Here is a 21,574-nt window from a genome sequence, read left to right as displayed (position 1 = left end):
ACATTCAATTATCATGCAATATCAAAACTTTTTGAACCGGAAATTACATTGTCTAATAAATAAATAATACGTCCTATTATAAGTATAAGAGGTGATGTGTGGGAGGGCTGGCCCGTAAAAATAGATTGATCACTTGTATATATTAGTAGGGAGTAATGATCCTATATATTTTACATGGGTTATTACTTTCCATCAGTATATGTAGGTGGCTTTCTTGGATCTGGGCTGGATTTGAGGGGGCCAGATCTTCTGGTCCCGATTTCCCTTGTCCGCCCCTGGTCCGCACTGGTGATATAAAATCACTCGCACGTGTAAAACATGTGCCACGCTCCAACTCGGAAAAGCCAAACGCCCTGCCCTAGCCTCGCGATTTCCTTCTCCAGCGCCGCCTCCTCCCAACGTCGCCTCCTCCGCAGCCAAACCCTACGTCGCCTGCGGCCTCCCTCCGAAGCCGTGTCCCTCCCGCGACCTCCCTCCAGCGCTGAAGCCCTAGCCCCGTCGCCTCCCTCCAGCGCCGGAGCCCTAGCCCCGTCGCCAGTTGCCATGATTTGTGCTGCAAAATCTGCATTGTAAAATCTGCCTGATATTTACAAAGGGAGATCTCAAGGAAGTCAGTGAAGAGGTTGCCAAGTACAAGGTATCAACGAAACCTTTTAGCTGGTGTGATGCACTATCGTTTGCACTCCAAACCTTATTTCTAGTTTGGTCTCAACGAAACCTTTTAGCTGGTGTGATGCACTATCGTTTTCACTCCAAACCTTATTTCTAGTTTGGTGGGGAAAGTTCTTTTATTCATGTGTGCGCTAATAATTTCTTTAATACCTAAATTTCTCATTTACATGCTATCATCCTTATACTCAACTGATGATGCGGTGGGTTGAAATAAATTGTTTAATCTATTATATTGTTTGATGCTCTTTAGTTGGTCTTGTTATCTCGCTAACTTCAATATACAATGAACTTGCCACAGCGTTTCAAATTAATGCCATGGTAGTTTATCTTGTGAGAGCATTGGTTGATTCTCTCCATCCTTACTGATTTTTTTTTTTCATAAAATGAATACTTTTGTCTGTGCTATGTTGTATTGATTTAGGTGGAAATAGTCTAATCTTTTTTGGTCCCGCTCTTTCGCCTGACAATCTTCCCTCATTTCTCTTCCCGCGCGGGAAACCATTTTCCCCGCTCTTTCGTGATTTCGCCTTAGCACCGCCGCCGCGCCGGCCCTTCGCTGCCCCTCTACCTTTGACAGAACCGTCTTCCGATCCTTCCTCTTCTGACGTGTTCCAGGAGCAGGTCACCGAGTTGGCAGTGACCGAGCAGCAACCTCCAGGTTTCCTTGACTGGTTTGTTTTTGTTTTGTTTTGTTTAGTATGAAGATGTACATTGGCTGTAGATTTGGATTAGGTTTTAGTATTGCCAGTTGGATGGAATTATCCTCTCTTTCTATGGCTGTGAAGCCGTCCTTTTATATTCTTTCTACGTTTGGATTAGGTTTTTGTTTTGGCTGAAGTTTTCACTCCCGCAACCGCCGCCCGCGGCCACCTGCCATCTGTGCCCGCCGCGGCCGATCACCGCCACCGACCATAACCCGCCACCAGAGACCACTCGTCGCCCGCAGCAGCCAGCGCGATCGTACCAGTAACCTCTTCCTCTCATCTTCTCTTTTCTCTTTTCTTTTTTGTATAATTTCTTTTTCATCTGTACCGGTTCGTTTTCTTTCTTTATTTTTTTCCTTTGGTGCCGGTGCACTTTGGTATGCTGGTTTTAATATTTTTCTCTCCTGAATCATGCATTCATTGTTTGGTGAGGAGGACTCGAGATATTGTTTGTAGTCACACTCATGTGGAGTATGCACGTTGTGCTACTCATTATTACATTATAAGGGAGTGCATGGGCAACACTTATGAATGAGTTCAACCTTGCTCATTTTATTGTAGTATTATTAGTTACTAGTCAGCTAGTCAGATGCCATTGCAATTATCATTCATCATATGTATTGCAGTATTATGTTACTTTCCCTACCAAAAATTTTCTACTTGACTTCCTTTCTCTTGCCACTTTAAGGCCTGGAGAAGAGGGTGTTCTGATCTCTAGTGTGTTTGGAATTGGATTTTGCGGGGAGGATTGCCCTAAGGACATTGTGTCCGTTTACCAATTCGAAGATTTCCTCAGTTTATTTGTTTTTTTTCATATTGTACTCATGTAGTTTGAGTGATATTTTTGTACTCATGTTCACAAACGCTTTCAGTCATGTAAGAACTTGATAGTGGATATTAATATATAGAGCATGCCTTCATGCTCCTTGATTATTGGAGAATGAGAATGATGATTTGCTACTTACTATTTCAATTGAGCCTCCTAATACATTGAACCAAATATTTAACATTTTCCATTTGTTGTATTTAAAATTTGTTGCATTGCTTGATTATTAACTGTCTATATTGCTCTCAGCAGCTTGCTTGTTACCATGAGTAAAGATGAAAATTTGGTAGAAGATGAGATGCAAATTGATCAGCATGATTCAGATCGACCGCAAAAAAATGTACCAGATGGATTTTCTGAGGACTATCTAAAAGTGTATTATGGTAAGTTATCTCGACCATTGTCCTTCTAGCTTAGAAAGATACCTCTCTTATTTGCTCTATTTGTATTTATACTTATGGTTTCATATTCTTCGCAAAAGTTTATATGGAAATAAATTTCAGGCTATTCAATGTCTTTTTCTCTTTCTTTCTTTCCTCAATGTAATTTTTTTTATGTGGCAACATGCTTGTTTTAACTTTTCAGGTTTTTAAGTTAGTCTTTAATAGAGATGTCTGAGGCATCTTAGGTGGCGTTTGATTCACTCCTAGGAATCGGAATGAGAATGAGTATCATAGTATTGTGAAATGAGAATGGGTAATATTATTCTTAAAAATAATGTTTTGTTAGCTGAATATTTTCAATCGGAATGAACTTAATTTTTTTTTTTAACGTTTAGAGGTAAATAAGAGAAAAAATTAGATGCAAGAGAAAGTTGAATGTAAGAGAAAAATATGATAAGAGAGAAAGTATGATGAGAGAGAAAGTTTGATGGGAAAAAAGGAAGCGAGAGAAAGTGTGGTGAGAGAAAATGAGGAGGGAGCGTGATAGGAGAGATTAAGGAGAGAAAAAGTATGATGAGAGAAAAAGTGTGATGGGAAAAAAATGAAGAGAGGGAAAGTGTGATGAGAGAAAATGAGGAGAGAGTGTGATAGGAGAGATTAAGGAGAGAAAAAGTATGATGAGAGAGAAAGTGTGTTGAGAGAGAAAGTGTGATGGGAAAAAATGAAGAGAGGGAAAGCGTGATGAGAGAAAATGAGGAGAGTATGAGGGGAGAGAAAGTGTGCTAAGAGAAAAAATGCGATGAGAAAAATGAAGAGAGGGAAAGTGTGATGAGAGAGAAGATGAGGAGAGAGAAGATGGTAGGAGAGATTGAGGAGAGAGAAAGTATGATGAGAGAGAAAGTGTGATGAAAAAATGAGGAGAGTGTGTAATGGGAGAGAAAGTGAAATGAAAGAAAAATTGAACAAATATTTTAAGGATATTTTTGTCCAAAATTTAATTTTCATTCCCATTCCTATCAAAACCTAAGGGAAGAGGTGGGTTTCATCAATACCTAAGTTTTTGGGTTTCATTCTAAAATCTTGATTCCATTCCCATTAACCAAACACAAGGTTTGGGAATAAATCCATTCCTTCATTCCCAAATCCCTAAACCAAACGCCACCTTAGTTCTCCATCATAGTTGCGGCGTTGAGGTTCTTTTTTTTCACATGTGAGGAGAGAAAGTAGTTTGGATAGAAGTTGTAGAATCCCTTACTTTGATTTGTCTTTTCTCCTTCCTGAGCCCATATGTTCTTGACATCACATGATAATGATACGGGTATAAGAAAAATGAGTTAAAAGGCCTGCAATCATCTAAGCAGAAGAAGCTGATGAGAAAACCTGCCTCTCCTTGGGCTTTGCATGCAACTTATATTGCATGGAGAAGGTTGATAGTTGGTTGGCAAGACAAGAGTTAAAAATCTAACAAGGGAAAGAAGAGGCACAGGAGGAAACTCACTTCTTGCCAAGCTTTGCCTGTAGCTTGCATCATTTGGGAAGGCTAGCATCAAAATGGTGTGGCCCTAGGCAAGAGGGAGAGGAAAAAGGTGTAATGTCACTATGCAAGGGTTGGAGATAGGTTTATAGTAGAATTAGGATATGTTGCTAGTAACATATTCAATATACTGTTAATTGATAAATTGATACCTAATTGATCAATAATTATAAATTATTGCCTAATTGATTAATTAATACCTAATTAATTGATAAGTAATTTATTGATCATATTCTTGATATTATAGCTCACACATCTTAATATCTTACAATTTATGACTTGAAATATATTTTACTAGAAAAATATTAACTTAAACCATGTTATTTAAGCTAATAGATTAATTTCAGCTATATTTTAGATTTATGTGGTATAGTAGATTTGTGTATTCTTGAAATCAAGTCTTGATTTGGACCCTTTTTTTGAGTGTCCTCACTTAGAAACAATTGTATTTGATATTTGGCTCCATAGTTGTGTCGCTTAGATACTTGCACTTCGTGTGTATAACATAAGGTATAAAAAATATGAAAAGTATATGGTTGGAGAAGTGTTAATATTTCTAATATATTGTTTACCTTATAAAGAGCAATCTAGTGTACGAAACTCCCCCCAATGTGGAGAGTTGGGGAAGGATCAGACCGTATCGGGTCTATTGTATGCAGTCTTACCTTGCATTGCAAGACTCAAACTTATGATCACAAGGTCACATGGAAGCAACTTAACCATTGTGCCAAGACTCCCATTCTATAATATATTGTTTACTTATAAGAATAGAAAATTATTTTGAAATGTTCATTTCTTTGTTTAGTTGGAATGGAAGTAAATTCAATACCCATAGGACACTTTATGGATAACATGGTTTTGTGTGTGATGGTAGTGGAGACGAGGCAAGTTGGGTGTTGCTAAAGAGGAATGCATATTGTGAGTATCAGTATATTAGATATTTAAGGTGGCCAAAGTGAAAAAATTTATATGATATAATATTATTTTTTTTCAAAGGATTTAGTCGTAGGGTGACTCAAAGAACTTGCCATCTTTTCATTTCCACCAACATTTGTGTGGTAACACAAATTTCAGGAAAACTTGAAAGTGGCATTGGCTTGATATTGTGATCTCAATTTCTCCCAACCTTGGTTGTGAATTAATGTAGTTGATATAACATAGTACCATTTCATTGACAATCAAAATTTTATATTTGTTTTGCACTTTGTCATTTGTGGGTGTAATTATGTTTCTGTAGATTTCTCTTTCAACATATATAATTATTATGATTCATTGTTATATTAAACTCTTATAATTTGATAACTGGACAAAATGTTTTTTCAATGTATCTAATACAGTTGTTTCCTATCCTTCAATTGGTGTACATTCTGCCTTAACTCTTTATACAAACTTGATTCATTTTCCTTATAAATTTCATGGTATACATTTACTCTTTCAACATATATAATCATTATGATTCGTTATTATATTAAACACTTATAATTTGATAACTGGACAAAATGTTTTTTTCAATGTATCTAATACAGTTGTTTCCTATCGCTCAATTGCTGTACATTCTGCCTTAACTCTTTATTCAAACTTGATTCATTTCCCTTATAAATTTCATCATATACATTTATTCAAGTGATAACGTGCATCTTTCATTTGGTGTCAGGAAAGCTTTTTCCTTGTGTTGATATATATAGATGGCTATCTTATGGAAATGGTATGTGACCCTAATTATGAACATAAATCCAGGTAGTTCATTCTTGTCTAAACATGTTTCATGTTCTCTTTGCAGATGGAAAACATCCGGCTTGTGATCAGTCCTACTTTGGCCGGAGAGAATTTTCATTCACTTTGGAGAATGATATATATCTTCGATTCCTGTCATTTAATAATGTTGTCGAGATGGAGAGTTCAATTAGAAAGAAGTGTCCTTTTAAGATTGATATTGGACCTGTGTATACTGTTGATGTATAAACCAAACTCCTAGAAATAAATATAAGCTTGGTATATTAGTAATTTATAGTTCACTTACTGTTGTATATTGTTTTTTGTAGCCTGCAAAAAGGCGTGCATATGCACAAGGTGGGAATAATGTATTTTCGCCGATTGAAAGGGAGCTTGTTTTTGACATTGTAAGCCCATAAGATTCAGGCAATGTGCATATTCTATTTTATGTACATATACTGCTTTGCTAAATCATCTACCTAATGTGCATAATTGCCTATCCCAACAGGACATGTCAGATTATGATGATGTCCGGTACTGTTGCTCAGGAGCTGATGTATGCTTGGATTGCTGGCCTTTAATGAATGTTGCTATCAAGGTTTTAGACATGAGTCTTAGAGGTCTGAATTATTGGATCACAAGATTGCTCGTCAGTCACAAGCTGCTAAATATCTTGCTATTGAATCTTCTATGATGATTTATGCCAAATTTTTGCAGAGGATTTTGGTTTCAATCACATCCTATGGGTATATAGTGGTCGCCGTGGTGTCCATTGTTGGGTTTGTGATGGAAGAGCAAGAAGGTAAGGGAAATTTTACTGTATGCATCTGTTAAAAAATTTCTTTAAATTCAATTTAGTTGCTAATTACTTTTTTTTTAAAACAAAACTTTCAAGGCTTAGAGATGAGCAACGAGCATCAATTGCTGAATACTTCCATGTTAATAAGGTCATTTGCTGTATGATGTTACATTTATGGTATGCATTTATTTTGTAATATGCAATTCCGTATTTCTGATAATTCACTGGTTCAGGGTGGTGAAAATAATGCTAAGAAAGTAAATTTAACTGGAGCAGTTCTTCATCCTTTTCTTGCGTATGTTGATTTGGATAACTGTACATTTATGTCTGTGATTGGTTCCTCTTAAATTTATTTGCGAGAATGTTCTTTGTTTAGACGATCTTATACAGAGGTTTTGAAGGATTCTTTTGAAAAGAAGATGCTTCTTAGCCAGAAATTATTTGCGTCTGAAGACCGATTTCAGAAGATTCTCCAAATCATACCTGATGATTGTGAGTAAAAAATGGGCATGCCCCTTGTCTAGGAGTCGGGATATTGCACAATTATATATGAACTGTATTTATTTATTTTTGTTCTGATATTGTTTTTCTTCCCAGCTATTGCTTCTGAGCTTCTTGACAAATGGCAAGGAAATAGAAGATCTTCCATTTCAAAGGAAGATGTTAATGTTTCTCGTTGGGAACAGTTAAAGCATGTGCTACAATCTGGGAAGCACAAGGTCAAAGTTTTCCTTATTTTTTGTTAAGTGTATCATAAATTGGTTACTTGATTTATTTTAACTTTTGATTTAGCATTATAAAGTTTATGGCAAAACCAGCCAAACAACTGTCAGTTTGGTTATTAATGCATTTTTTTTTGTTCTTTTCAAAAGTCAAATATGAAAACGATAATACAAAAAAGGTACACTTTTTTAAACTCATGTTGATAATACAGGAGAAGAAAATTCAAGGTTCATATAACACCGACTATATATAGGCAAACGAGTCATTCATGTTTAAATAATAATCCCAAGTGGGTGGACTGAAGTCTTTCAGACAGAAGCCAATGCTTCCTAGATGAGTATGTACATGCGAAACTAAGGGTGGATGAGTATTTAAAAGGAACTTTAGAAATACACACACACATATACATATGGAAGGAATATGGGTATGTGAGTTTCAATTCTTTGAAGATAAATCAATGGTTGATTGTTCTTTTCTTATCACCATTCTATTTAGGAAACATTGTATTTTCTTAGAAAGTTCAAGGCACTGTAAGTTTCTGTTTATTAATTCTTCTCATATTCCAAAGGGACCCTAGTTCACCAAGAATGCCATTTTTCTTGAAAATATTATAAGGCCTTTGTAACTTCTTTTTAGGGCTCAAAATTAACTTCAGCTGTTTTGATGTGATCCATCTATGTGCTTCAGGTTCAGGGGCTACGACGGTGTGTGGAGGAGATTATTTTTACATACACATTTCCTAGGCTTGACATGGAGGTATGTTTGTTCGAACTCTATATTTTGTGTTTCACATTTATCTTTGCCTTTTTTTAATATATATTTATGGTTGTCACTTGTCAGGTATCAAAACACATGAACCATTTGCTAAAAGCACCCTTCTGTGTGCATCCTAAGACAGGTTTGGATGGAACTTCTTTTCCATACTTCCAGAGGCATTTTTAAATTCTTTTTCTAATTTTATTTTCTTTGTACCAGTGGTATTTATTGTGGACATTACATGCACGTTGTATGTTTATGTTTAATATTCGTGTTTTCATAGGGCGTATATGTGTGCCTATTGATCCTAATGATTGTGATGATTTTGATCCTACCACCGTGCCAACACTTTCTCAGGTAGCTTCTATATGCATTTGCATACAATTTCTTTTGACTAATGAATTCAATGGCATTTCATCGGGGTTTTGTGCAAAATTAATAATCTAGTTGTCTATGATGCACACATGCACTTTAGTTTTGTCTATGATTATATTTAGCCATAGAGTCAATATATCAGTAGGACGATCAAACAGGATGTTTATTATTCTTACATAACTAAAAATGCTGAGGAGTCAAGCCACATTTGACTTGGCTTTTAATCAAATACCAATGCAGCTATCAACTCTTGCATTTAGGGCTCATGATCACACTGTTGGCGCTCAAGTTTACCTTATTCAAAATTTCACTTGACTTTTTCTCGTACAGCTGATCTCCACAGAGGTGGTCCTTCCACTATTGTATTTTTTTCATGTTTTTTGTTAAAAAGATAATAAAAAATTGAGTAGTCCTGCTGGCATGATCTGCCACCCTTTGTATGTGCGAATGTGTTTTGGTTTATAGCTCTTAAAATGAGTTTTTCATTCTCTAATACAATATATTAAATTGTTGTGACATTGCAGCTTATTGAAGAGCTTAACATGAGTAATAAGAGATCTGAGTCTGAAGAAGGTTCGTGTCTACTAATAATCAAATGCATTTATTCATGACTTCTCTATTGTTTTTTTTGTGCTTGAAAGCTGCTATTCCTGACAAAATCACAAGGCGTGATTGTAATTGCATTTATGTCTAAATCCTCTTTTTTTTTTCCCTCTCTTTTATATAACAGATTGGGAAAGAACTTCACTTCGCAAGTCAATTGAAATTTTCAGATCATTTCTTTCTGCACTTTTGAAATCTTGTAAGGTGAGTTCTCTAATGTCTTTTCAGTCATTAACCGGAGGATTCATGTGCTCAAATTGATGCCCATAAAAATGAATATTTTGATGTGTGCTTCCATTATTTTATTAATGCCTACCTAATTAGAGCTCCTAATAATAGCTGTTCATTGGTTGTAAACACTTGTTCAATGCATCAAATAGTTTTGTAAAAGATCCGTTTATAATGTTACAGAAGGAGATGAATTCCAACGTTAGACAATCCACAGATGCTAGGAATTGGTGAGGGTGCAAAAAAAATTTGTAGCAGAGGCCATGAAACTAAACTTTTCACTGGTGCAGTAAGCTTCCGAGGAACATAAGTCTCAGTGTTCATCACTGCTGTAGAGGCATTGAAGATTCTGTTTTGATCTTGTAGCTTGCACATATCCATGCTGTGGCATCATCCACATGAAGTTTGGTTGACATGTTTATGTTAGTATCAGTCACTGGATCATTGTTTTTTTGCTTGTGTAATCGGGTTTTGCAGTTGCATAGGGTTTGCCATCTTGTTATTAGCACTAGTAATTATTATACTTAATCTTGTATTAGTATCACTCATCTTTTGCCTTTCAGTTGGATTTTATAATAGCTTGCAGTTTCCTATCTTTTTTTTTTTTTCCCTTTTCTGGTATTATAGCGTTTCTGATTTGTATGTTCTACAGTTGATCTTGTTATGATTAGGTTTTTGTTATTTGTTTTCATAATGTCATAGAACTAGCAATTCATACTGTGTTGAGTAAAGGCTATTAAAGTTTCTTTAAAAATTCATCAATAAATAATTTCAACCTAGTTTTTTTCATTAAATTCTTTTATCAATTTATTGTTTTAAATACGAATGTCAACCTAACAATCAGTTCATTATTATAGACATTTGAACATCAAGCCTCAAGTGCATCTTTTATGTTAATCATTTTTGTATCACTTTAGTGGATCGATATTGTTCCATTAAAGTTTTTTTTTAAAATTTTGTTTAACTAAAACACTACCATTTTACTTAAAAAAAAAAAAATTGCTGACGCAACTCAACCTTCGCATCTAGGGGTGTAAGCGAGTTGAATTGAATTATTTGATGTTTGAGTTTGTCTCGTTTATAATCGAGTCGAGTTTTATTTAACGAATATATTCATGACTCACGAATTTATTCGAGTTTTTATCGAATCTAAATGAACTTAATAAATATAAATTATATATTTAAATATTTATTAAAAATTAAATTATATATTTAAAAAAATTATAATATTTTTGTTAAAATTTATAATTTTATTTTAATAAATAAATTTAATATATTTGTCTATGATTTTTATAAGTAGAATGTAAAATCTATAAATTTAATATCAAAATTATTATTATTTTTATTTAAAAGTTGATTTATGAGTTTAACGAACATGTTGAGCTAACGAGTCGAATATTGTGAAGCTTGAGCTTGGTTTATTTATCTTAACGAGCCTTATTAAACGAGCTCAAATGAGCTTTTATTGAATCGAGCTTCGAATAACTTACGAGCGGATACTTATCCCCATGAAACGAAAGACAGCGATTTTTAAAACCTTCATATTTTTTTTTATCTAAAAATGAAAAGAGATTAATTAGGATGAAACTTCGGATTCTTGAAACCTTCGATACATGCTTTATATTAGTAATCTCAGGTTTTAATTTTTTTAATATTTATAGAACTTTTTTTATAAGAAATTTACTTTTAAAAATTTATATTTTACCAAATTAAAGTTCACGTTTGCTAAATTCAAAAAATAAATATCAATGTGTACATTTAAAAAAAATATAATAAAATGCATTTTTTTAAAAGAAATAAATCATTCAAATTCTTTTTATTAATCGAAAGAAAATCTTTACTTACTCCACTCTAGACTCTAGTCTATGATACAAAAATGATTTCAGCAGTGCGCAAATTTATTGCTTCCTTATGAATCTAAAATAAATTAATCAAAGTGTTTAATGAAAAAAACAAGGTTAAAAAAATAAATTAATCAAAGTATTTAAAACAATAAATTTGTTGAACAGAAGTGCATGGAGAAGAAGTGGAAGAGAAAAGATACTTCATTGTGAATGAGACTTTAGTCCCATATTAAGAGTTTCAAGGTATGATGGTTGATTTATATTAATTCATATGCATTGAGGATCTAAATAAATATATGGGGAGAGACTCTCTCTCATGCATGGGTGTGCAAGAGGGTGTAAATCTATAGCTCGGATTGTACTGAACCATGTTGACTCGCGTGTGAGTACGACCTACCTGCGTGCGCCGAATGCCGGACTGGTTGAGGTAAAATTACATTAGCCGTAGGTTTTCTCGGTCCGCCTGCTTTGCCCGATCAGCCAGTTTATCCGCCCATCTTGCCTCTCCTTCAGTTAATGGTTGAAAACACTTTAGGCGTTGGCTGCCCTATATTGGAACTCTTTTTATATATATATATATATATATAAAAAGAGAATCAAAAGAATAGAACCCACTTGATAAAAGATTTACTTAATTTTAAGTTTCAGATTTTATAAAGATCTTGTTATAGTTTCAACTGATAAAAGGGCTCTTTTTTTTTTTTTTTACAATTTGAATTTATTTTTAATTATGTATATTATTTTATAAGATCTAATCTATTTCTCTTCAATCTCTCAATCCTATCTTTCTCTTGTCACATTTCTCCTTTGTTGGTGACACTTTCTCCTTTGATCGGGAAGAACATGAATTAGAAATTTTGATGAATACAATGCAAAATAAAAATGTTAGTTTTTTTTTAGTTCCCCCTCTTCCCTTTTCCAACTCTCCCTCTTTATATTTTTCTCACTCATTTAGATTGGGGAAGAGAAATAACACCTAACGCTGTCACGTTGATATGGTTGTTGTTACTATGCTCCTTGCTTGATTAAGGTTAAATGTTGATGTATTTGTCCATATTGTGTTTGATCAAAATGGAGAATTTTATTATTTTTTAGTAATAAGCGAGTTAGATATATCTACCATTTCGCTTTCTTAATAGACATTAAATTTAGTTTTTATTTAGATGTATTTATAGTCATAAAATTTTTAATTTTCCTTTTGTCTCCATTCTATCATTTACAATTGCTCTAGTTTATCTAAAGAAAAAAATGATTTGTTTTTCTTTGTTCGGTGCCTAAAAAGGCTCATTTAGTTGGTTAGGTCTTACTATAATATTCATTTTCTAGGGATTATATTGAGTTGTCATTTTGTATATGTTATTTATTTATTTATTTACTTTTTGCACTTCACGGAGCATAATTTTTTTAATTGTTATCCAATTTCATTGTTCTTATTTTCTCAATTTTCTTCCTTTTTGTAAGGGTTGTTTCTCCGTCTTTCATTTTAGTAATTAGACGTACTTCTATCTTTCTTTATTTTTAAATAATTCTAAATATGATTATTTCGAGTAAGTGAATTGTACATTTATTATCCTCTTGAAAAAAATTATTATCAAAACTTGAAGATAAAATTTTAATTAATAATTTTACACATCAAAAAGTCAGAAAATTAAATTATATATAAAAATTTATTTTTTTAATTAATATTTTAATTTGTTTTAAAAAATTTAAACACACTAATATCAGTCTCATATTCAAATGAAAAAAATGAGGAATTTTTTTTAAAACAATATTAAAGGCCTAATTTTTTTTGCCTAAAGCCCTAAATAGACTTGAATCGGCCTTGGATGAAAACAAACATTAGATTACTCATCTTCCCAATAATGATGAATGCTAATCGATACAAATAGAGATGATTGTTGGGTAGTTATGAGAAGGTGGTCAGTAATTGGGGGGGGGAGGAGGCATCCCATGCCTCTACTCCAGAGGCGAGGAGGGACCCCCTTTGGACAATAATCAACTAGGGCAAATAATTTGTGCTCCAACACCAAAGCTGCCCAGGAGATCATCTTGTAGTTGCGAAGGACCGGAGACTGCCATCAGGGGTTGGAAATGATGCAAGGCATAATCCTCTAAGTAGCTCTTCCCTATCAATGTCTGGTTACTCCCAAATAGGCATGAGGAGGAAAGGTCTTCTCGATTAGATCGAGGAGGAAACTTACTCCATTACGGAAAATATTTTAGTAGAGAAGCTACCCCCTTCACTTTTCATTCTCTATAAATTGAGGAATATGACGGCTCCATAGACCCATAAGGAGCATCTCTGTCAGTTTTAGAATGCCACCTTTCTACTTCTGTATTTGGACACCATCAAGTATCAGGTTTTTGTGACCACCCTAGAAGCCCAAGCACATTAGTTGTTTAATACCCTTAGGCCTCGTTCTTTGGGTTCATTTAAGTTATGTTCTATTTCCTCCCACCATTTTGTCATATGCAAAACATATCAATAAATGTCCCTCAGTCTATTTAATTTGAAGCAGCATCCAGTGGTGGCTTTGCGGGCATATATTCAATGGTTCACTAAAGTAGCCCTAGAGGTACCTTCCACTACCCCGAAGATATTGATCAACGCCTTTTCATAAGGCTCGAAGAAAGGGAAATTCTTCCAATCCCTAGTAAAAAAGTGGAGAATGATGAGTCGTTGTGGCGAGCCGAGAAGTATATTCATGTGAAAGAGGTGCAACAATTGAGACAGGAGTAGAAGGTTACGGGGATCGGATCCCACCATGGGGAAGATACGTCTTGAGTAGTGAATCCCTGAGTGGCCAAATTCTAAATGATGCGGTTGGACTTGACCTGACTACGCTATCCGGGTACCATGACTATAGGAGGAGCCCTAAGGTCCATGTTATCTAAGGGTATTACAAATTTATGAAGACCATCAAGTGTTGAAGCATCCATTTGGATACGACGACGAACCTTAAAACCCAGCATCAGAGTGTAACTTTTCTCATCACATGGAGTATGACCATACCACCCACAGCTATCAAGGCCTAGAGTGGGAGATAGAAAGAATTCAAGTGAAGTATCCTAACTCCGATAACTCTTGGAATCATGAAGCTTCAGGTGAGTGACCCAGTCGGGCCCCATCAACCTGTCTAATACACCTTGGCAAGACAAACTTATGGGCGTGGGCGGAACTCTCAGTCATTATCGACTTTACGGCAGATGGATCAGAGTAACATGGAGTGTCCTCAAGCCACCCCCTACATAGGGAGTCATCAATGTGATTGTCGGAGGGGCCACTAATGGGAAGTTCAATCGGCATGGAAGACTCATTGTCGGGTGGAGAGTATGACGATCGAGAATAATACAGTGTCTCAGTTTTTACCCTCGATTATATTTGGCGTTGACGATTTAGAGGGTGTGTTGTTTCCTCACAATGGCGCTTGGTTATCCAAGTGAAAATCACTAACTATGAAGTGGCCTGAGTCCTTGTGGATTCGAGAACTTCAGTTAATGTGTTACTACAACAACTTTCAAGCTAATGTATCGGGAGAAACTACTATGCTATTCAAGTTTGTAGAGCATGTTGTTCAACCAATGGAACATATAATACTACTTTTGTCCCTCGGTGAAGAAACAACAAGGAGAACCCACATGCCCCAGTTCATAGTGGTTGATGCCTCATCCTCGCACAATGTTATTTTTGGGGTCGTCGACCTTGGTTACTTTAATGACAATAGTCTCTCAAATATGAGATTAGTGAGGTATGGGGGGATCAACAAGCGGCACGGGGATGCTACGTGGAGATGGTCCGAGCTAGTCAAAAGCAAGCCCGAGTAATGAAAAGTGTTTAAGCCCAAAAGGAGGCTGGACAGTAAATAGAAGATCTTAGGGTTCATTTTCTATATGAGGCAAGATCCTTGGAAGACGCAAAAGAAAAATTGGAACAAGCGCAATTGGAGGGGGATAAGGTCACTCTGATGACCCAAGGACTGGAGCATGAGTTAAAAGAAGATCTAGTAGCTTGCTTAAAGAAAAATGTAGACGTGTTTGTTGGAGATATCCATGATCTTGCGGGAATTGCCCTGACTTTAATCAAGCATCGTCTCAACATAGCTCCAGGAGTTAGTCTAGTCAGACAAAAGAAGTGATATGTTGACACACATAAAGATCAAATTATTATAGAGGAGGTTAAGAAATTGGTGGAAGTGGACATGTTAAGGAAATCCAATTTTCCACTTGGTTATCTAATGTAGTGATGTTGGGATTAAATTTCCTAGACCACATGAATTCTAGACCATGTATGAACTCTTATAAAGGAAAACAAAATAATAAGGAGCTAGTTACATCAAGTTCTATAGCAGAAAAAATAAATGCAAAGCTAAGACGATGGACCTGATTGCAGTGGAAAAGCCATCGTCTTTTTGTGCCGTCCACGAATCCGAGAATCTCGCAAAAGAAGAGGGAGAGCAAGGGGTTAGTCTTCTGGAGGAGTTAGGTTGACAACGTCGTAATTTGTTCACTAATGAACGAAAAGATCTGTCAGAATACTTAATCCAACGGGGACCTACCCTATATATATGACCTAATCGGTTATCATCCCATTAATGATAACGGTTCAGGTTAGCAGGTTCTACACGTATAAACCTCTACATTTAATAACTCAAATCCTCCATATTAGTTAGAGCACTTAACGGTTTTGATTTTATTAATGACACAAATCTGAATGTTTACAAATAACGTGTAAGCCCCACAAATATATATTAAATCAAACAATCTCACTTGAGTTATATGTGATTTGTATACAACATACAAGTAAACCTTAGTTGACATCAACAACATTTCAAATTTTATGGGTATAGAAAACCTTTGTAAAATAATCTGGTCCATTTATTTCGTTAGTATATGATTTAAAAGTTCATAGTTACTAGAATATGACTGTAACTAGCCCTATATAATTATAATACCAATGGTATTAATTACATAGATCAAGATGTAAATGTGTAGTATGAAAATTACATGTAATATGATCTATACATGTCAATTTTTAATTGCTCCAATTAATGATCTAAAGGGTCCTGATCATATTTGCAAACATTTTATGCTAAACTGTAGTAGTAAATCATGATCTAAATTTTATGATTCCAAAAGAAATCTATATCATATTTATAATTGTAGCAAAAAAGGTAAAATGTGATTACATTTATCTCAGACACCCCTCATAGTTCGTCCTCAGGTTGTGTGAAGGGAGGTAAATTATGGGATCAACTTATAGCCAATTGTCAAGTGACTAAGGGGTGGGAGGAGTTTTTCCCTAGGACATGAGTCCATCGGGAATTGATCTTTGTCTCATTGTAGCAATCTGTCACCCTCTAGCTAACTGAGCACCTCTGTGGGGACTATAGCATATTTACAAGCACTATATGCCGAGCAACATTAGTAAATCATGATGACTTTATTTTAAATTGTTAAGTAAAATACACATGAATGTTTTGAACTTAAATGTGTACCCCAGAATAAAACAAAACACATGTGTTTATTAACAAATGTAGAATACTATAATAAATACATAATCTCATTAGATGAATATTTCTTCCATAAGAAGGACTCTCATATCCATAATATGCACATAAAACATCTTAGACACTTGCCCTTGGTGAGTGAATTTGTCAACATAGAATCTATGCTAACATGCTCTATCATCACTTGACGACTTTGAACTCTTTCATTAACCGTCAAAAACTTGATGCCGATGTTTTTAACTTCGATGAAATGTGATTGTTTTTGGTATAAAGTTCTACGATTTTATTATCACAGTTGATCTTCAATGGCCTGTCGATACTGTTAACAATCTCTAACGTTGTGATGAAGTTTCACAGCCAAATCACGTGATTAGATGCTTTATAACAAACTATCAACTCTGTCTCCATCGTAGAAGCGACTATAAACATTTGTTTAACACTTTTTCTTGATATAGCCCCTCCAGCAAGTATGAAAATATATCTTGAAGTGGACCTCCCGCTGTCCAAGCATCCAATAAAGTCAGAGTTTGAATATCCAATTACTTCTAAGTGATCAGACCTCTGATGCATAAGTATATATCCTTTTATTTTTTATAAATACTGCATCACTCTTTTTATCACTCTCTAATGCACCGATCCTAAGTTATTTAAGTATCTGCCTAAGATCCCCACTATGTACACAATCTTCGGACGCGTACAAACAAACCTATGCATACATGAGACTTCTCACAGATGACACATAAAAGAATTATTATATCTCCTTTATATCAAGTTTAAATTGTGGACGCTACTGCAAACTGAATTTGTCACCTTTAAACACAAGTGTGTCTCCAGGTGCACAATTTTACATGTTATTCTGTATGAGCATCTTTTCAATGTAGAACTTTTGTTAACGTCTAAGAATATCTTTTGAACGATCATAACATATCTATATACCTAAGACAAATGATGTTTCATCAAGATCTTTTATTTTAAAATTACCTAATTGAAATGACTTGGTTTCTTACAATATACCTTGATTATTGCTTGCCTGCAATATGTAATGTACATATAGGACAAGTATAATAAATTTACTCTCACTGAACTTGACATATATGCATTGATCCACATGGTTCTCCTTAAAATCAAATGAAGTGGCCGCCTGATTAAATTTTTGATAACATTGATGGGACACTTATTTTAAACTATAAATAAACTTTTTAATTTACATACTATGTACTTTGAGTATTCAAGGGGAGTCTTATACTTCTCAACATTTCTCTTCAAATTTTGTTTAATTTTAGATATCCATTTGCAACCAACAAATTTCATACCTTTAGATAATTCGATAAGTTTTCAATCATCATTATCTGTTATAGACTTCAACTCATTCTTCATGGCTTCGATCCATCTCTTAGGATTAGAGTATTGTTTGACTTCTTGGAAAGATGTAAGATCACTTTCTAATTCTATATCAAAATCATGTTCTTGGAGATAAATATAATCACGGATAATCGTGGATCTCTGTTCCCTCATGAATCACCTTAAAGGCACTTGTTGTTGAGGTGGTTGAATTACTTGTTTGTCAATATAAGGCAAAAACTCTACTTGAGCGGAAGGTTCCTCCAATTTCATTAGAGATAATACAGGTATATCTTAGTTCACTACTCCCATAGAATGTGCAATATCTATAATATGGGGTATGAATGTCACACCACTACTCATTGCACTTGTAGTGACCATTGGAGGATCGTCAATACTTTCCTCAAAAGTTATATATCTAACCTTAGGATTCCCACTATCCTCAATAAACTTGACATTTTTTATCTTGAAAAAGGACCTATTCTTGGGTCATAAAATTTATATTCCTTAGACTTATCAAGGGGTATCCCACAAAATGGTAGTTCACTATTCTTTGGTCAAATTTCTTTTCATTAGGCCTATAACGTCTAGCCTCAGCTGAAGAACCTCATACGTGTAAATGTTTAATGTTAGGCTTCCCACTCATTCACATCATGTCTGAGGTTTTAGTCACTGCTTTACTGAGTACTCTGTTAAGTAGATAAACTACAGTCTTAAGTGCCTCAACCTATAAAGACTTTGGTAGAAAAGTGAGTCATCATACTTCTCACTATGTCTTTAGGGTATGATTTCCTCTTAGCTACATCATCATGACCGGAAGTACCAGGCATGGTATAATGAGGGATGATCCCACACTCTTTTAGGTAGTTCGCAAATGGTCTTGGACGTTATTCACCTGATTCGTCATACCGACCATAGTATTCTCTACCATGATAAGATCTAACGATCTTAATTTTTCTTGCATAGTTGATTTTCAACTTTGACTTTGAAAATCTTGAACATGTCCAAAGATTATGACTTCTCATGAATAATATATAAATAGTCGTATCGTGAATAGTCATTTATGAAACTAATGAAACAAGTGTGCCCATTCCAAGATGTTTAAGGGAATGATCCACATGTTCGTATGTATCAATTGTAAGACGTCACTATATCAGCTTGCACCCTTATTTCTCTTTTCAGTCGTTTTCCCTTTAACACATTCTATGCAAATGTCAAAGTCTGACATATCAAGGGATTCGAGAATTTCATGTGACATTAACCTTTCTAGGCGTTGTTTAGATATATGTTCTAAACGCTTATGTTACAATATAGAAGAATTCTCATCGGTCAAATTGCATTTTGTACCTATGCTATGCATAATTTTGTTATCAATAGTAGGAGTTAAGGTGTTTGATTTATATATCTTATCAATCAAGGAACTATTGTAAGCCAACACTAAATTAAGAAGAATAGTAAAAAATTTCATTTTCAAATAAATATGAATAACCAGAATTGTCCAAATAGGAAGTAGAAATTAAGTTTCGTATACAAGATGATACATAGAATGTATTATCCAAATCTAGACATATATTAGTTCCTAAATAAAACCTAAAAATACATATGAACTCTATTTTAACTTTCCTATCATTTTCTATATAGATGTATCTTTCACCATCAAGTGGTAGTGAGTTTCTAAAATAATCCTACATAGAGATACTTATGTGAGTAGTAGCACCGATATTTATCTATCAAGTATCAATAGACACAATCACTAAGTTGACTTTTGAACTAATAAAGTTCAAAAGTTTACTTTCCTTAGCATATTAGTTTATGTATTTGGGATAATCCTTATTCATGTATCCCTTCTTCTTGCAGAAGAAACAATAAGATTTCTTATTTTGTTTCTTTTGCTCTTTATTCCCATGGGCCCCAAATCTGCAGTTTATTTACTCTTAGTCTTGTTATTGGTCCTCTTTCTATTATTACTTGAACTCTAATCGGTGGTCCCCTCAGGGCAGTGCGATGATTAAGGCATGAGGTGTTGCCACATTACGTCCTGGGGTCAAAACTCGGTGTGTCTGCGCATGCTTTACCCAATGCCTTGGCCATTGCACTAATGGCTAATAGTCATCCGTGATTTACTTCCTATGTGTTAGCTTAGGAACGGGTTGGTCGAGGCGCTGGGAGCGAGCGAATTGCATTTTGCCACATCAAACTTTGCTAGGTGGATATCAGGTGAGCACTTTTAAATGTCTCTTACCTTAGTCTCTCTTCCTCTTGCACAGATTGAGCAATAAATTCATTTAACACCTACTTTTCCTTTTGGATATTTTAAGAAATCTTAAAAGGAATGAACCGTGCATGTAGAGACATCATGATAAAATACACTAATATACTCTCAGGCATTTCAAGTTTTAGTGATTTTAGATTTGCGGCAACATTAGAGATCTCCATAATATACTCCTTTATATTTCATTTGAAATTATACCATATGGACACCAACTTTAAAAGAAGTGTGGTAGTCTCAATCTTTTCATTTGACACAAATTGGTATGTCAGTTGATTCAGGAAACTTCTAGCATCCTCCCCTTCGGTTATTTGGTTGGTTGATGGCACTCGGGATAACTAGTTTATGGTTGGTCGGGATCTCAAATTTCAATCATAGTTGGTTTATGTCGATCCTGTCTAAAAACGGTGAAAATAGCTCACTGGGATGTGATTTCTTGATTGACCGCATATAGACTCTATTTCATTCTGTAACACAAATAACGTCAGTGCCGGGTCAGGGAAGGGGTTCCCGGTGTTGGCCATCTGATTCTCAAGTTAGTCACCGGAATAGTAGAAAGATGGCAGAGCAATGTAGTAGTGATGAGAGCACAAGCACAAATAACATATATCACATATCTCCACCAACGCATAGACCCCCCTTTATATAGTGCTCTAGTAGGCGACGTGCACGCTTCTTAAGGCGTAGACATATTTTTCCAACTGTCCTATAAAAAGATATGTCAGGAAAGTATCTCTGAAACCATCCTTAACAGGGCGTGTAAATCCCTAACTTGATACAATGTATTTTATGTTGGTCCCCGTAGTATTTTGATGTGATCAACCAAGTTGGTTAGGTTCTGCTTTGTTTGATCCCTGTGTCTGAGTGTGCAGGAGCTTAGGAGCGTAGGAAGTCGAGCGGAAGATGCAGCTAGCGAGAAGGACGGCACGGGAAGGGAGCCGACGGGCTCGGTGCGCCCGAAGGACGAGAGAGCTGCGGAAGAGTACTCCGGTGGAACAAGAAGAACATGCGCGGCGTTCAAGGGACGAGAAGCCGGACGGAAGCCTGCTCGAGGGGAAGGCCGGAAATTGGGTTCGGGTGAGCCCTATTTCGGTTGGCCGCAATCACCCAACCAAGTGAAGCTTCAGAAGTCAAAGCAAAGGAGAAGATGTGTTGGAAATACAGCTCAAGGTGCCTCAAGCAGTATTTGAGGCGCCTCAAACCTTCGAGGTGCCTCCAAGTTTGTTTAAGGCGCCTCAAGCCTTGTCAAAAGAGCCGTTCGAGCACGGATAGAGTTCTATCCGGTCAAAAGTCATGG

General features: G+C 35.3%; 2 protein-coding genes across 9 annotated transcripts; both read left to right on the top strand.

Moving 5' to 3' along the window:
- Nucleotides 1-300: 300 nt before the first annotated feature.
- LOC122047717 (DNA primase small subunit-like) lies at nt 301-9,909 on the top strand. 8 transcript variants are annotated; one of them, XM_042609163.1, is made up of 19 exons: nt 301-637; nt 1,094-1,330; nt 1,492-1,632; nt 2,455-2,585; nt 5,774-5,824; nt 5,900-6,075; nt 6,162-6,239; nt 6,341-6,452; nt 6,550-6,634; nt 6,728-6,779; nt 6,865-6,926; nt 7,008-7,123; nt 7,229-7,350; nt 8,042-8,110; nt 8,195-8,252; nt 8,394-8,467; nt 9,010-9,058; nt 9,216-9,292; nt 9,500-9,909. In XM_042609163.1, exons 4-19 carry the CDS (start codon nt 2,468-2,470, stop codon nt 9,548-9,550), a joined length of 1,350 nt encoding a protein of 449 aa, XP_042465097.1. In that variant the 5' UTR covers nt 301-637; nt 1,094-1,330; nt 1,492-1,632; nt 2,455-2,467; the 3' UTR covers nt 9,551-9,909. The 8 variants fall into 8 exon arrangements, with proteins under 8 accessions (XP_042465097.1, XP_042465095.1, XP_042465098.1 ...); XM_042609161.1 differs by having other exon boundaries at nt 1,492-1,638; nt 2,452-2,585; XM_042609162.1 differs by having other exon boundaries at nt 302-637; nt 1,205-1,343; nt 1,492-1,638.
- On the top strand, nt 319-1,642 carry LOC122048829 (vegetative cell wall protein gp1-like). Its single transcript, XM_042610349.1, has 3 exons — nt 319-550; nt 1,094-1,343; nt 1,492-1,642. Exons 1-3 carry the CDS (start codon nt 319-321, stop codon nt 1,640-1,642), a joined length of 633 nt encoding a protein of 210 aa, XP_042466283.1.
- Nucleotides 9,910-21,574: the final 11,665 nt, after the last annotated feature.

The sequence above is a fragment of the Zingiber officinale genome, chromosome 2B (assembly GCF_018446385.1).
Source record: "Zingiber officinale cultivar Zhangliang chromosome 2B, Zo_v1.1, whole genome shotgun sequence".
NCBI classification, from domain to species: domain Eukaryota; kingdom Viridiplantae; phylum Streptophyta; class Magnoliopsida; order Zingiberales; family Zingiberaceae; genus Zingiber; species Zingiber officinale.
The sequence above is the reverse complement of the archived record's forward strand: the minus strand, read 5'-3'. Positions and strand labels throughout refer to the sequence as shown.